Raw genomic sequence first — 13,823 nt, 5'->3', positions numbered from 1 at the left:
CGTCGCGCGACGTACGCTAATTGGCATTTGAAACGTGCACGCAGTCGGTATACATGAGCACGCCGCGCGGGAAAATGGTTTCCACGCGCAGCTGCAGCATCGTTTTTGCAGCGTTATTGCAGCACGTTTTTGTTTTTATTGTGTTTCTTTTACGTGCGTCAATTGGTTTATTGACTCTTGCATTTAGTTTCTCTGAAGAATAGTCTAATAAAAACCCTTACAAATATGGGAATGTATTTACTAAGGCACAGCTGATTTACACTGGGGCACGTGCCCCAGTAAAAGTGGTCTAGCGACGCCCCTGACCCACCCCTCTTTTTAATTCTATTTTGTATCAGTTTTTTATTCTCAATGGTGCCCTGACATACAGTTAACACCTTCAAAATAGTAATAAACATATACACATGAATCAAATAAAATAAGTATTAAAAATACAAAATCACAAATTCACACATTAGTAACAATTACATTTATAGACAAAATCAACATTAAAACACAGTCTCCAAATCATCTGTTACACTCAAACTGTAAAATACAATATAAAACCAGTTTAAATTGAGATAAAAGAATGAGCACAACCAGTTTAGTTTTTTTCTGTAAACTATTTCATTTTTGCAGTATTGGCAAAAAAGGATTGCAGAACAAGATGCTCTTGTGAATGGGTCTATTACGTTTGACGATTATAACTCAGGAGGCATGTAATATATTCAGGCAACTTATTAAGTATAGTATATTTGTATAGCACGGAGAGGGGAGGGGAGGAGAGAAACTCAGAGCATCATGCCCCCCCCAGCAGTCTAGGCCTATAGCAGCATAGCTAAGGGAAGGCTCAGGGTCACCTGATCGAGCCCTAACTATAAGTTTTATCAAAAAGGAAAGTCTTAAGTCTAATCTTAAAGGTAGAGAAGGTGTCCGCCTCCCGAACTGAGACTGGGAGTTAGGGTGCTTGGAGAGGAGCTTGATAGCTAAAGGCTCTGCCTCCCATTCTACTTCTGTGGATTCTAGGAACCACAAGTAAACCTGCACTCTGAGAGCAAAGTGCTCTGTTAGGATGATAAGGCTCTACGAGGTCTTTAAGATATGATGGAGCTTTGTCATTAAGGGCTTTGTATGTTAAGAGAAGGATCTTAAATTCTATTCTGGATTTTACAGGGAGCCAGTGGAGAGAAACCAATATGGGAGAGATATGATCTCTCTTGCTAGTTCCTGTCAGTACTCTGGCTGCAGCATTTTGGATTAACTGGAGGCTTTTTTAGGGAACTATTGGGATGTCCTGCTAGTAAAGAGTTACAGTAGTCCAGCCTGGAAGTAACAAAACCACTTTTTCAGCATCACTTGAAGACAGGATGTTCCTGATATTTTTTCCTTTCTTTTCTCTCTCCTCTATCCACTCACCCCAACCGGTCAAGGCAGAAGGCCGCCCATGAAGAGCCGAGGTCTGTAGAGCAAACACATACGAGATGTTTTGGGTCTACATTTCAGTGTACCCTCTGATTAGTCTCTTGACAAACACGAGGCCCAAGTGAAGGCAGTACAGCTTCTTGAGCTGATGCGGGCTGTCACAAGCCTATCAGCAGCTCCTGTTGAGGAAGCAATCCACCTACTTGCTCATACACATACGCATACATATTTTCTCTGCCTGGCTCTGCTTCTCCTGCATCACAAAAAGTAGATTATATTTACAAATTATTGCATTAGATATGTTTCCTGTATCATGTCATTCAGACATTGTACTGTAAGTATGTACAATATACAGTATATACAGTCCCAAGAATTAGTAATGACACTGTTTGTAATTTCCTGGTTTTCTGCATAAACTGGTCATGAAATGTGATCTGACCTTCACCAAAGGGAAACATGTTTCCTCACTGTGCATATGACAATAAACACTTGACTTGACTTGAAACCTCAAGCCAGCACTTCCTGTAGCTGTGGATTAGACCTGCACAATATTCAGGAGGGAATTTGGACCATTCTTCCTCACAGAACTGTCTCAGCTCAGGTATATTCTTAGGACATGTGGTGTGAACAGCTCTCTTGAGGTGAGTCCATCTCCTCCCTATTGGGTTGAGGTCTGGGCTCGAACTGGACCACTCCAAAAGGTGGAGTTTGTGTCTCAGAAGCCATTCTGTAGTAGATTTACTTCAGTGTTTAGGGCCATTGTCCTGCTGCATCACCCAGATTGTTCTGAGCTTCAGCCTGCAGACAGCCACCCTGACATCATCCTGTAGGACACCTGGATAAACCTGGGAATTTATTTTCCCTCCACAGTGGCAAGAGAGATAGCACACTGACACTGCTTGAGTCTTTTTTTGTCAAAGTAGCTCTAAACCACACCTCCGTTCTCATTTCATTGATGGACTCCAGGTTTGATAACACCAGACTGCAGTTGATGTTTAGCAACATCAGAAGCCTGGTGTTGCCTTTACAATTGTCTGAACGACATGATACAGGAAACATATGTAATGCAATAATTTGTGGCCTTATGAGTTACAAAAATGATAATATTTTGTTTGTGTGTGTGTGTGTTTTTACAATGTTTTGACAGATTAACTTGTGAAACTTTCAATCTGACAAATCAAACTGGGGCTATTTGAAAATTAAATTATTGTGAAATGCAGAAGAATGCAACAAAATGTGCAATACAGGGCCAGAATTTTACACCATCAAATCATGTTGAGAATGTTCTTAATGTATATTGAAATAAATATTTTTATAAAGATTGATATGTCTACATTTTTACTTTTACTAGTTGCTTCAGTTTCAGCAGCATGGCAGTGGCACAGTGGTCAAAGTTCATATAGCACATTTCATTCATGCAGCAGATATTCAAGAAAAAATATTGTGTGATTTAAGTAATGGGGGCCTTGTGCCCCAGCAGAGCTCTATGTCTAGCAACGCCCCTGTTCCTATCTCTGGTGGTGTGCTCAAGTTTTCGCAGAAGACATTTCTGACATTCATTCCACAGTTACAGATGCAGATGGCCATAATGCTGCAAAATTAGATACCTTATTTCATGGTTTAGGAATTAAGCAATGGTCTACATGGGATGTATGTGGGTGGGCCAAATACTCATAACTAATGGTTTTAATTTGTTACATCACATTTTCCAGCTTACAGGCTTTTCATTCTGTAATACTTGATACATTAGTTACTATAGATTGAGCATGAACTATACAGCTTTATGGTGTCTGCTGATGGATAGAAAATCATAAGATGGATTTTTCCCACCAGTGATAACACAGAATCAAGCTTCTTGTGTTTTGTTACAGTAAACCTCTCTGTTGTTGTTAGTACAGTTTCTATGTTTTAGAACCTTCAATGACTACTGGCCAATTAGAGAACTGGGTCATGTCCATATCTCACTAAATTAAATACTTGATAATATTTCTTCAGGGGTTAGACAAGCCAGTGGTGCCTGCAGCCATAATGCTGTACACACCGTGCGTACATTTTTTTTTAATGATTTTGCTCAGTTTTTCCATCTGGGGGTCACTGCATGATCAGCATGGAGTATAGGCTATAGCCTCTATAGAAATATATTTTCTTATTTATGAATTGGGGAGCTATATCTAATATAATCTCACACCCCCCTAGAGCAGATCACATAGCCTAGTCCAGGGGTCGGCAACCTTTACTATCAAAAGAGCCATTTTGCCCCCTCTTCCACTAAAGAAAAATAATCTGGAGCCGCAAAACATAACACAGCTTATAAATTTTTAAAATTTTTTAATTTTACCTGTTACAACAGAGTACAACAAACCGAAGTGCAATGTGCATGTATAGGCCTACTTTGAAATAAATCAAATACTGAACTATGTAGGCCTTTTTGAGTCCTTCCTGTATTTGTGTAAAATTAAGATAAAATGTAGCCCACTTTAATATAAAAAACATATAGTTGCAGCTTAGCAGTTTTAAAAAAGTAAACATAAAATTAGGAACGTTTTTTGACAAGTCCATTTCAGTGTGCTCTCATCCTCTTCGGGTTTCTTTCTCGGCCAGCAATCAACTGAAGCACCTGAACATACAATAAAAAAACATCAGGTTTGGGTCTGAAATAAATGTTTTTTTCTGAAAAATAATATTCTATTAAATGCTAGTGTTCTCACCTGTTTAATGTGCCTTCTGTTTCTGAAGCTCGATGCTGATCTTCCCTGTGTCGGGGGGAAGATGTGACTTTGGACTTCACACAGGACTGTAGGCTCTCATTTGTGAGGTGGGAGCAATATTTGGTCTTTATGAAGTTCATGCTCCAGAAAACTTGCTCACATAAGTATGTTGAGCCAAAGATCGACACGACTCCAAATGCATACTTTTTCATCTATTTTAAAGCATTGATGTGTATGTGGAAAATCTGTGTGTAATTCTGATTGTTCAGTTGAAAGCGATAATGGGAACTTTTGTATTTCAAGCAGAAGTGTGTTTTCTGTCTTGTGTTAAGTATTAAGATGATAAGTTTTCTAAAGAAAGGGGAAGTAGAATCTGAAGCTGGATCTAACCGGTCAAAAGCAGTCATGAACAGTTACAAGAATCCTGAACGCAATATGCAAATGAGTTCTGAAGAACGACAATGTGCAAGCCAAAAAAGGTATTAAGTGCAAACTGTGGCATCTGGTTAGATGAAGGGACTGAGTCTGATGACCAGAACCCTTTAAAAACCCTGGCAGAAAGAGGAACAAAGGAGTCCTTCCACGGTCGCAGCCGGAGGCCCTGTCCGTTTTTTTCCCTGACATCCAGAAGACCAAGGGACTGCACAAAGAGTGGAGAGTGCTGAGGCACAGAAAAGAGGGAGTAAGACACACATCCCTGAAAAGGGGAAGTGAAGTTGTGTGTGTATGACAGAGAGCTGAATGACAGCGAGAGATACTGGAATATAGCCAAAGCCTCATGATTCAGCAAGAGGAAACTTTGAATTCTTGTTTAAAAGAGGATTTAATCTGAAATGAAGATTTCAACAGAAAGCCACAATCCAACCAACTCAAATCAACTGAGGATTGATGACCGTGAGCAAACCTTTGACTTTTATTCAGTGTCTTGAAAGCTCAACCATGACAATTTTAATCAGTATGATCATTTTGGATTTATGTTTAGACATGGTAGTTGATGATTTATTTAGATTGTAAGCCAATCAAGATAAGTACTGATGATTTTAATGCTATAGTTTGCTGCTTTGCTGTACCTCTTTTAAGCTCCTATATAAAATTCCTGAAAAGGTTTAATACTCTGTGTTTATTGAGTCAGGTTTTGATGATGCTGATTCTTATGATTTTAGTGGGTCTACACTTTTAAGTGGTAATTGGTAAAGTCGCATATATTGCACAATTCCCAGTGAGTTTTCAATTACACAGTTCACAGTGTTAATAGTAGTATGCCAACCTTCTCAGCAGTGTCCCAGAGAAGCATTGCCTCTCTGATTGGGCTTGTTGCTCGGGTGAATTCCATATAAAATCGGCTGGCTGCGAGAAGGAAGGATTTTTGAACACTTTAATCATATAGTTTAACAATCAACAGCATTAATAGTATGCCAAACTTCTCAACGGTGTCTCAGAGAGTTAAAACAGGCAGTGGTAACCCAGCGGTGTTAACAAGCTGCCTGGCTGTGGATACCCCACGGGGACAAAACAAGCAGCACTTTTCTGATTGGGCTTGTTGCTCAGGTGAATTCCATACATAACCGGCTGGCCATGAGAAGGGAGGCGGCATTTAGAAAGTTACATCAGAAAAGGGGTTATCTAAAACCTCCAGCTGTTTACTTGTTACTTCATATACACTGTTCTCTAAATATCCTATCCTTAATAACATCTTATGTTAACTAAATACCAGTGGTGGGCTGTCAGGGCCAGCAAGGCCTTCTCTGCTGACCTAAACACTATTAGAAGCACTGACCTACATTTACAACTGAAATTCTAATATTTGTTCCATGAAATTGTATTAATTTATTACCAACAGTCTGTTCTCTTCATTTCGTAGTATTTCTCTTGGCTGCACCGCTTCCAGTACGTGTATGTGGATGTTAGATTTTTTGTCCAATCAGATTGCAGCCTCTATGTGTTGCCATGTCAATCTAATCTGCCCAGGGCCTTCAGAATCAGAAGTGCTGGCCCATGTAACTTAAACTATATTAGCAATGGGATTGTTTCTTTAACCAGTCAGATTTCAAATTCGCCTCACAGGGCCAGCTAGCTGGCCCACAATGATGTCAGCATTTTTCCGTCCTCTGATTGGTTGGTCAGAGCAAAACTAGAAAAGGGCTTATGATGTAACTGAAACGCAGAGATCACAGTTGCGGTTGTAGTGTAGAGGTTTTGGAATTGTCTTAACTGGGTTTCTTGCTTTAGTAAAAACGGTATTCACCCACAATACGTGAAATACCTCTCTCTTTGTAATGCTACACTTTATTATATTGCGTTTTTGTATAGCATTGATGGTTTCTATAATTGCAACACAGCTTTCATTGGTTATTTCAGACTAAATTTAACACTTCCTCAAAAAGCCAGATTGTACTGGTTTATAAAAATTTCTCAGTACTGTAACATCTGAGGGTTTAAGGGGGTAGCTGCCACAATAAACTGCAGGTTGTTGTTATTTGGGAGATTTGGAGTCTTATCCTGAATTAATAACATGAAAGAGGGAGGTCTGCAGGGAACTCTGTTCGCAGGTTCATGGTAGTCAATTACTGAGTGAATATCTCCGTCATACAACCTCAAGCAGTGTTTGGAGCTTTAATATGTTTCAAATATGCCACCATAGTGTGAGAGGTAAGCTTTATTCCTATGTCCAGGGGTTAGCATATTGTGGCCTTCATACAATACTATAAAATAAAATCCTTCAGGCAGCACTGAGACAAGCTTCATCCTGTTTCATGTGGACAATCCTACAATGCTCAAGATCACAGTCAGTGGGGCGGAGTCAGCTCTTCTTTATACTGTATCCATTGCATCCCTTTTCTGGAACACATCTGGCTCACCTCTACTTCACAAAGCTGACAGACTGCAGGCCCACTGGCTTTGGAAGAAACTGAATATTATCCTGGAAAATGGCAGTTTGCTGCTTACAGTTGTCAAATACCAACAATTGGCATAATTTCTTAAAGAAAACTTCATGTTGTAGATTGGGACTGTATGATACCAGCAGAAGCAAAGTGAATAATACACTTTTTTTTTTGGAGTAATTAAAAATGAAGTCAGAATGCATCCATCCAACTGCAGATGGTCATTTATTGCTTCTGTGTCAACTACACAATTATTATGCTACAACTAAGTGTGATTAAATGTTAACTATTTAGCATTTGACTGAGAATCCAAACTGTGTTTCATATTTATAAGAATCATCTGCTGAGGCCTTAAAACGGGTTCAAGAGGTAGTGTAGTTGCCTCCTGTTTTCCTACCAAAAATAGAAAAACAGCTGAAAAATGCTGATGTTCATTTTGGAATTTATTTCAGTAATCCAACTGGTTTGATGTAATCTAGAGCAATTTCAGTTTTTATGCTATAAAAATGATAGAGTATATGTGGTCTATAGAGGTGTCTGCATCAAGCACTGTCTTCAGCATGAAATGCAGACCTAATCTGACTATAAATAGTAACTTACAACTTATTTTCATAAATGCACAATGAGGTTTCCAGATTTTCTTTTTTTTCATTTTCATATACAGTGTTTGGTGACTCTAATCAAGTTGTTTTCACAGGACAGGCCATGAAGACACTCAAAAACAGGATCTCATGGGCTAAACCTATGAGATCAAGTCATATCTCACAACAAAAGTCCTTCTCGCCACGCCAAACCAAGTCAAAGTTCTCATTGCGCTTCTTGTGCAAAGTTTAAGAAATAGATCCCATGGCGCACCCCAGCTGTCCTTTACATCAACAATCAGCACATTGATTATAACTACTTGAATAACAAAGAACCATCATCACATAAGCATAACTTACTGTTTGGAGCCCGAAGCCATCGTCATCCCTCACATCCCCGTTTGGTGCGTCCAAGGCGCAACCTGCCGACTGTAAAGCTCCCCAAGGCAGACGGTGGTGAACGGGAGAGTCCCTGGGCCAGAGAGCGCTCAGCACCCTGGTTTCTTGCCTCTGTTTGAGCAGTTCCAGCTCGCACAAGTCGGCCAGACTGGCCTCCAACCTCTCCTTATTTTGACTGCGCTCCGTTTTCATGGGCAGAGTGAACGCTGAGAACATGACTCCAAAGGAGCTTGGTAGCTCTTGCAAAGACATCTAGCGTCCCGTTTGCTTCTATACTGTATCCCAAACAAAGGAAGGCCAAATTACTTCCAACTTATCGGTTCTTATTCTCTAGACAATTAAAGTGGAGCGGAATCGGTTGTAGGCTACAGCTGCTGAACTCACCGCTGTGAGGCTCGGACCCATCACCCCCACCCCACACCCCTTGCCTGCGCTCTACTGAGCAGTCTCAGTTGGACAGCTGCTGGTGGAGCCTATGAGCACATGCAGTGTTGTTGGCTCAGCCAGGCACCGCCACTGTGGCCTCAAACCTCTGAGATTAAAGCTGAGCTCCATAAAATGATGATTAAAACTACGGAACTGAATATAACTAACAGCATGCTAACTACAGGAATGGAATATACACATTTGTATGTGGTGAACATTAGGGAGACCATCAGTTGTCTCACTGTGATTCATTCCATCAACAATCTTTGGATAACATCTTGTTACCAGTGCATTTATGGCCATTGCCTGTACAGATTTATGTGGAATCTTTTGGAGCAACAGGCCTTGTTAAAGAACTGGTAGAATGATGGGATATGAATACTTAACACACAAAACATACAAAAAATATTTTATGTGTACGTACTGTAACTACAGATTTACATTCCATTTCCCTGTAGCAGGTGGTTTGTTTACCCTGACAAGACACACCATTTTAAAAACTGATGGCAAATGTTGACTGATGTAAAAATAAATTGAACTTTTCCTAAGTTTTGGTATCATCATCTCCAGCAGGCTGTCCCTTGAGTCAAATCTAAGCTAAGTATGCCACCAAGTGGTTATGAGTGTGTACGGCTCAAAGGTGCACGATTTAACTGCAGTGTAATTATAGAAATAATGACTACAAATCATAAAGTCCCAAGTGAAATTTACTCCTGAAAGAACATTTGTACATGTGAAAATAGAATGTTTCTAAATACAAAAATGTACCTGAGTCAAATTCCTCGTGTGTCCGTCACACCTGGCCACATTGCATGGCCACTCAGATATCTGCCATTTGTTTAGATTTCATTAGACCCCTCTCTTTTGATTTCCGAAGACAATCCACACTGCACAGCACTTTGAAGCAGGGGTCTGTAACTTTTATAAAAATGACTTGTCATATTTGCTAAACTGTCATATCCTGGCAGTAACACATAAGACAGATATTCAGTGAAAACATCAGGGTCCCCTGGCTCCTTCTAGTGCCTCTAAATCCATTTGAAAAATAATCCACTGTTCCTGAATGTGAACTACCAGTCAAAGCCAGGATGTGGTGTAACCCACTAACAGTCATCTTACGCAGCCCCCATCATGAAAAATGAAGCTCTATCTAAAGCTCAGATTACATTCAAATGTCATATTTGCTCTCAGACATGGAGGAGGTGATAGCTGTTGGTCAGTGTACTGATAACTGTAAAATTGAGAAGATATTCACAGTTTTGAAGTTTCAGTTCAATAAGTCACAATCAAATGTTGCTAAAATACAAACGATGTCTCTTTTGTTTCCTAGTAATATAGACAACAAGCTACAAGCTCATTTTTATCAAAATGAGCCATCTTCTGCTCCAGACCAATAACATTGGTCTCAATGTGCAGCGGCTGTGAGACGCATGTGTTGAGACTGTCTACAAAGTGCAACACAGAAGAGAGGCCTACTCCAAAAATATTCAATAACTTTACTCTTACCCAGTGTAGTGAGACCATACCTACACGTATGTTTTCAAATAGGTAACTACATTAGCTTGTCAGATAATCAGTTTAGGAAGACTCAAATGTAGCACTCTAGAGTCAGAAGATCAGTTTAAAAGCTTTAATGTATGAATGTGGGCAGCACAGCGGCGCAGTGGTTTATGCTGTCGCCAGGTTCTGGGTTAGAACCCCAGCTGACCCCGGTGTCTTTCTGTGTGGAGTTTGCATGTTCTCCCTGTACCTGCGTGGGTTCTCTCTGGGTGCTCTGGCTTCCTTGCACAGTCCAAAGATATGCAGCTTAGGTTGTCTGGTGACTCTAAATTCCATGTAGGAGTGAGTGTGTGTGGTTGTCTGTCTCTAAATGTCAGCCCTATGATAGACTGGTGACCTGTCCAGCACATAGTGGTGTGTGAATCCCTTCATCAGCCACTTCCTGAGAGGGTAGGCAGGGTCCCCATTGATTTGCATGGGGATCTCAACACCATTAATAGTCACTGAGTTCTTTGGACAGAGTAATGTAGATGTATAAGTACTTCATACAGTGAACTTTTTTTGTCTATTGTTAGGATGTGCAACAAATTGCACAAATATTGTAATAATAAACATAAAGAGTGTATAAAAATGTACCACACATTATACAGTCATAATCAGCAAATTCAGTTTTTTTAACCGGACTAGTTGTTAACCTTTGTACACATGTTTAAATACAAACACAGGAATCATTATATTTTCTGATCTCATCACATCTAATTATAATACAAGAATCAAATTCAGTTACACAAAATTGTCAATATGTTTGATTTAAAACAAAGATCACTATATTATTCTGAGTACAAAATAACTTTAACACGATTAAACATTGATTATTGATTAATCAAATCTTTATGCATGAAGCCGTTATACTTAAATCTCCTTATGTCCAGTAAACTCAGTGGTTCTTCTCTTTCTTTTATTTTTTTCCTTTTCTTACAGACACAGACATGTCTGCCTGGCCTTCTTTGTCTGTAGGAATGTGTCTGCTGACTTCCCCTTTTTCACACACCTACTTCCCCTTTTCTTAATGGCAGCACACACATACAACAGAACATCACAATGGTAAAATCACATATAAAATCATACATTAGGTTCATACTGCTGTCTATAGCTATCACTACTGTCCAATTCTCTGCTCTCTTCAACATATGAGCCGACATTTTTAAAAAGTCATTTTCATCATGTAGTGCACATAAATCCACAGAATATCTTGAAGACGTTTATTCTGAGAAACTCAGAATGTTCATAATGCATAATTAATAAATTAACTTTGATTGAGGAGCAGAAAAAACTTCGCCCCCTTTCAAACACACAGAACTTGACTGACAGACTTGCTTTGTTTCAGCTGAAGACTGGTATGCAAACTGCCCTCTGAACAAACATTACCCTGTTCTTATCAGATGAAGACCCTGGACTCAGTCTCCAGAGACCAAAACTCCCCCTCTACTCCGACTTGCCTGACACCTCTGACCTTAGACAATAAGATATCATGGAATGCAGGCTCTCCTCCCCCAGAGTCACAACTGCAGTCAAAAGAACTACTTGTGATTTGTTTTTGTTATCTTTCCTCTATAATGATGAAAATATATTCTTGAGATTTGAGAATGTGAAATTATGTTAACCAACCGTGTGTAAATTGTTCCATAAGATTACAAGAAACATTTATATGTCTGTAGTTTAAATTTGCATAAGCATATGCAATGTCAAGTCTTGTTTAAAGTTGTGTGAAAACATTATTTCAGGAACAGACTCACCCCAAGAAGTAGGGCATGGACCTTTCACAGCACACTAAAGGAACCAATCAGGAACCCGCTGTCATGGCACCAGAGTCCAGCCAGCCAGAGGACTCCAACTGGCAGACTCCAGAGAACAGAATGAAGAAAGTTAGAGCCTCAAAAAGTGTTTCCATGTTTTTGTCTAAAATCCTCCCCTTTTTAATAAATTGTATGCTTGCATCATTACAAGGAGTGTTTTCTTATTTAGCAACATTATAGTGATTTTTGAATCTTTCTAGTGTTACCTAGCAGACAAGACAAGGTTTAGTGTGCCAAAATTTGAATAGTCTTCAGTCAAAGTTTGCAGACAAAGAAAACCTCTGTAACCAAGATCAAAAGTGAGTTTTGTTTAAGCCAAATCATTTTTAAGCTCTAAAGACACCATCAGAACAATCCTGTGATGATCAGTTAAATCAAAGACGTTTTTCTTCGAGACATAGACCCACTGAGAAACAACTCCCCCAGAGAGTGAGCTCAGCCAAATCTGGCAACAACACATTTGTCCTGAGCCATAGCTCAGGACCAACTCGGAACTCTGGTCTAAAAAGGCCCAAAAAGGGCCTGAACCCAGTGATTTTTCTCCCCTGCTAACAGATAAGTGACTTGTGGCAAAGCTTGATCTCTCACAAAACTGTAGGTATTACTAAATTAAAGTCTCTAATCTATATGAGGTGTGTCAGAAAAGTTCCAGGACTCGGGTCACAAAAATTTATTACAAAAACATTTGTACAAACTGCAAGTTTTCCCCGTTGAAGTAATCCCCCTCAAGCCTAATGCACATTTCCATCCTGGTCCCCGCCACCCCTCCATGCACTCCTGGAACGATTCTAAGCTATTGCCAAGTATTTAAAAAATACAAGGAATTTGACTCCAGCTCAATGGCCCCCGATATGCACAACATAAAAACATTAAAAATAAATACAAAAAATATATAGAAGTTAAAAGAGCAGCATACACTAGCTGTTCATGAGTTTAATAGCCTGGGGGAAGAAACTGTCTCTGTGTCTGGTTGTCTTGGCGCACAGTGACCTGTAGCACTGTCTGGAGGAGAGAAGTTCAAACAGATTGTGTCCAGGGTGTGAGGGGTCTGCAGTGATCCTCTCCGCCCTCCTTTTGACTTGTGAGGTGAACAGGTCCTCCATGGAGGGCAGACTGGCACCGATGATTTTCTCTGCAGTCCTGATTGTCCACTGGAGTCTGTTCCTGTCCTGTTTGGTTGCTGAGCCAAACCAGACAGTGATGGAAGAGCAGAGAACTGACTGGATGATTCCTCTGTAGAACTGTATCAGCAGCTCCTGGGGCAGGTCAAACTTCCTGAGCTGGTGCAGGAAGTATATCCTCTGCTGTGCCTTCTTGATGATGGTGCTGATATCACACACAGTATAGATACCGGTTTTCATCAGAATTAATTTGACAGTTCTAGGTGAAAGGTTAACCAATCAGAAGCATTGTCCCGCCCCCAAGCCCCCTTCATAGGAGAAGACAGCAGATGTCCCCCTTTTGAGTTAGGTCAGAGTAATTCCATAGAGACATAGCCATTATTATTATTAGTGTTTGTTTGTTTGTAATGTTATATAGTGAATAAAACAAATGGTACATAGAAAGTATAGTAGTGATTTGTAAATTAAATAGAGTAAAAATAGGAGAGAGTAGGAGTTGAGCTGATATTCAGCTTCAAATGAGAAAACAGCATATGTCCCCTTTGAAACAGCTAGTTTGTAAAAAAGACATAGCCATTATGTAGGGTGAGATGAATAAAAACACAAATTGGACATGGAGCTAGACCAGATATTTAGTTTCAAAAAGGAGACCCATGGTCCAGAGGTATTTATTGGGGGTAATTATTTAGATGGTTAAAACAGACCCCTAACACCACATGTTTGTCATCAGGCAAAAAGCTGTGTTTTCCTGAGAGAGGTGCAAAGACCCCTCAGGGCTAAATACTTTCACAGCTGCTCACCCCCTCTCACACTCATTGCTTTATAAACAGCTCCGCTTTTCTGCTGCGTTATACCTCTGAGAAATCGTTTCCTTCAGCCGGCAGCCTGTAATAATGAGAGAGAAAAATGGCTAAATCATCCGATACCGGTGAGCGGGTATAAGGCCGTA

General features: G+C 40.0%; 1 protein-coding gene across 2 annotated transcripts in view; it reads right to left on the bottom strand.

The window, feature by feature from the left end:
- The window catches only part of LOC109972709 (dapper homolog 1-like), a 38,921-nt gene extending 30,546 nt beyond the window's left edge, over positions 1-8,375 (bottom strand). The window contains exon 1 of one of the 2 annotated variants that reach the window (XM_020621751.1): positions 7,933-8,375. In XM_020621751.1, coding sequence (XP_020477407.1) covers positions 7,933-8,223 — 291 coding nt within the window. In that variant the 5' untranslated portion in view covers positions 8,224-8,375. Of the gene's footprint in view, positions 1-5,376; positions 5,451-7,932 lie in introns of those variants that run through there. The other variant, XM_020621752.1, reaches the window with a different exon arrangement.
- Positions 8,376-13,823: the final 5,448 nt, after the last annotated feature.

This window comes from Monopterus albus, unplaced genomic scaffold (assembly GCF_001952655.1).
Source record: "Monopterus albus unplaced genomic scaffold, M_albus_1.0 scaffold267.1, whole genome shotgun sequence".
NCBI classification, from domain to species: Eukaryota; Metazoa; Chordata; class Actinopteri; order Synbranchiformes; family Synbranchidae; genus Monopterus; species Monopterus albus.
Note: the sequence above shows the minus strand (reverse complement) of the source record. Positions and strands in the feature narration are given on the sequence as shown.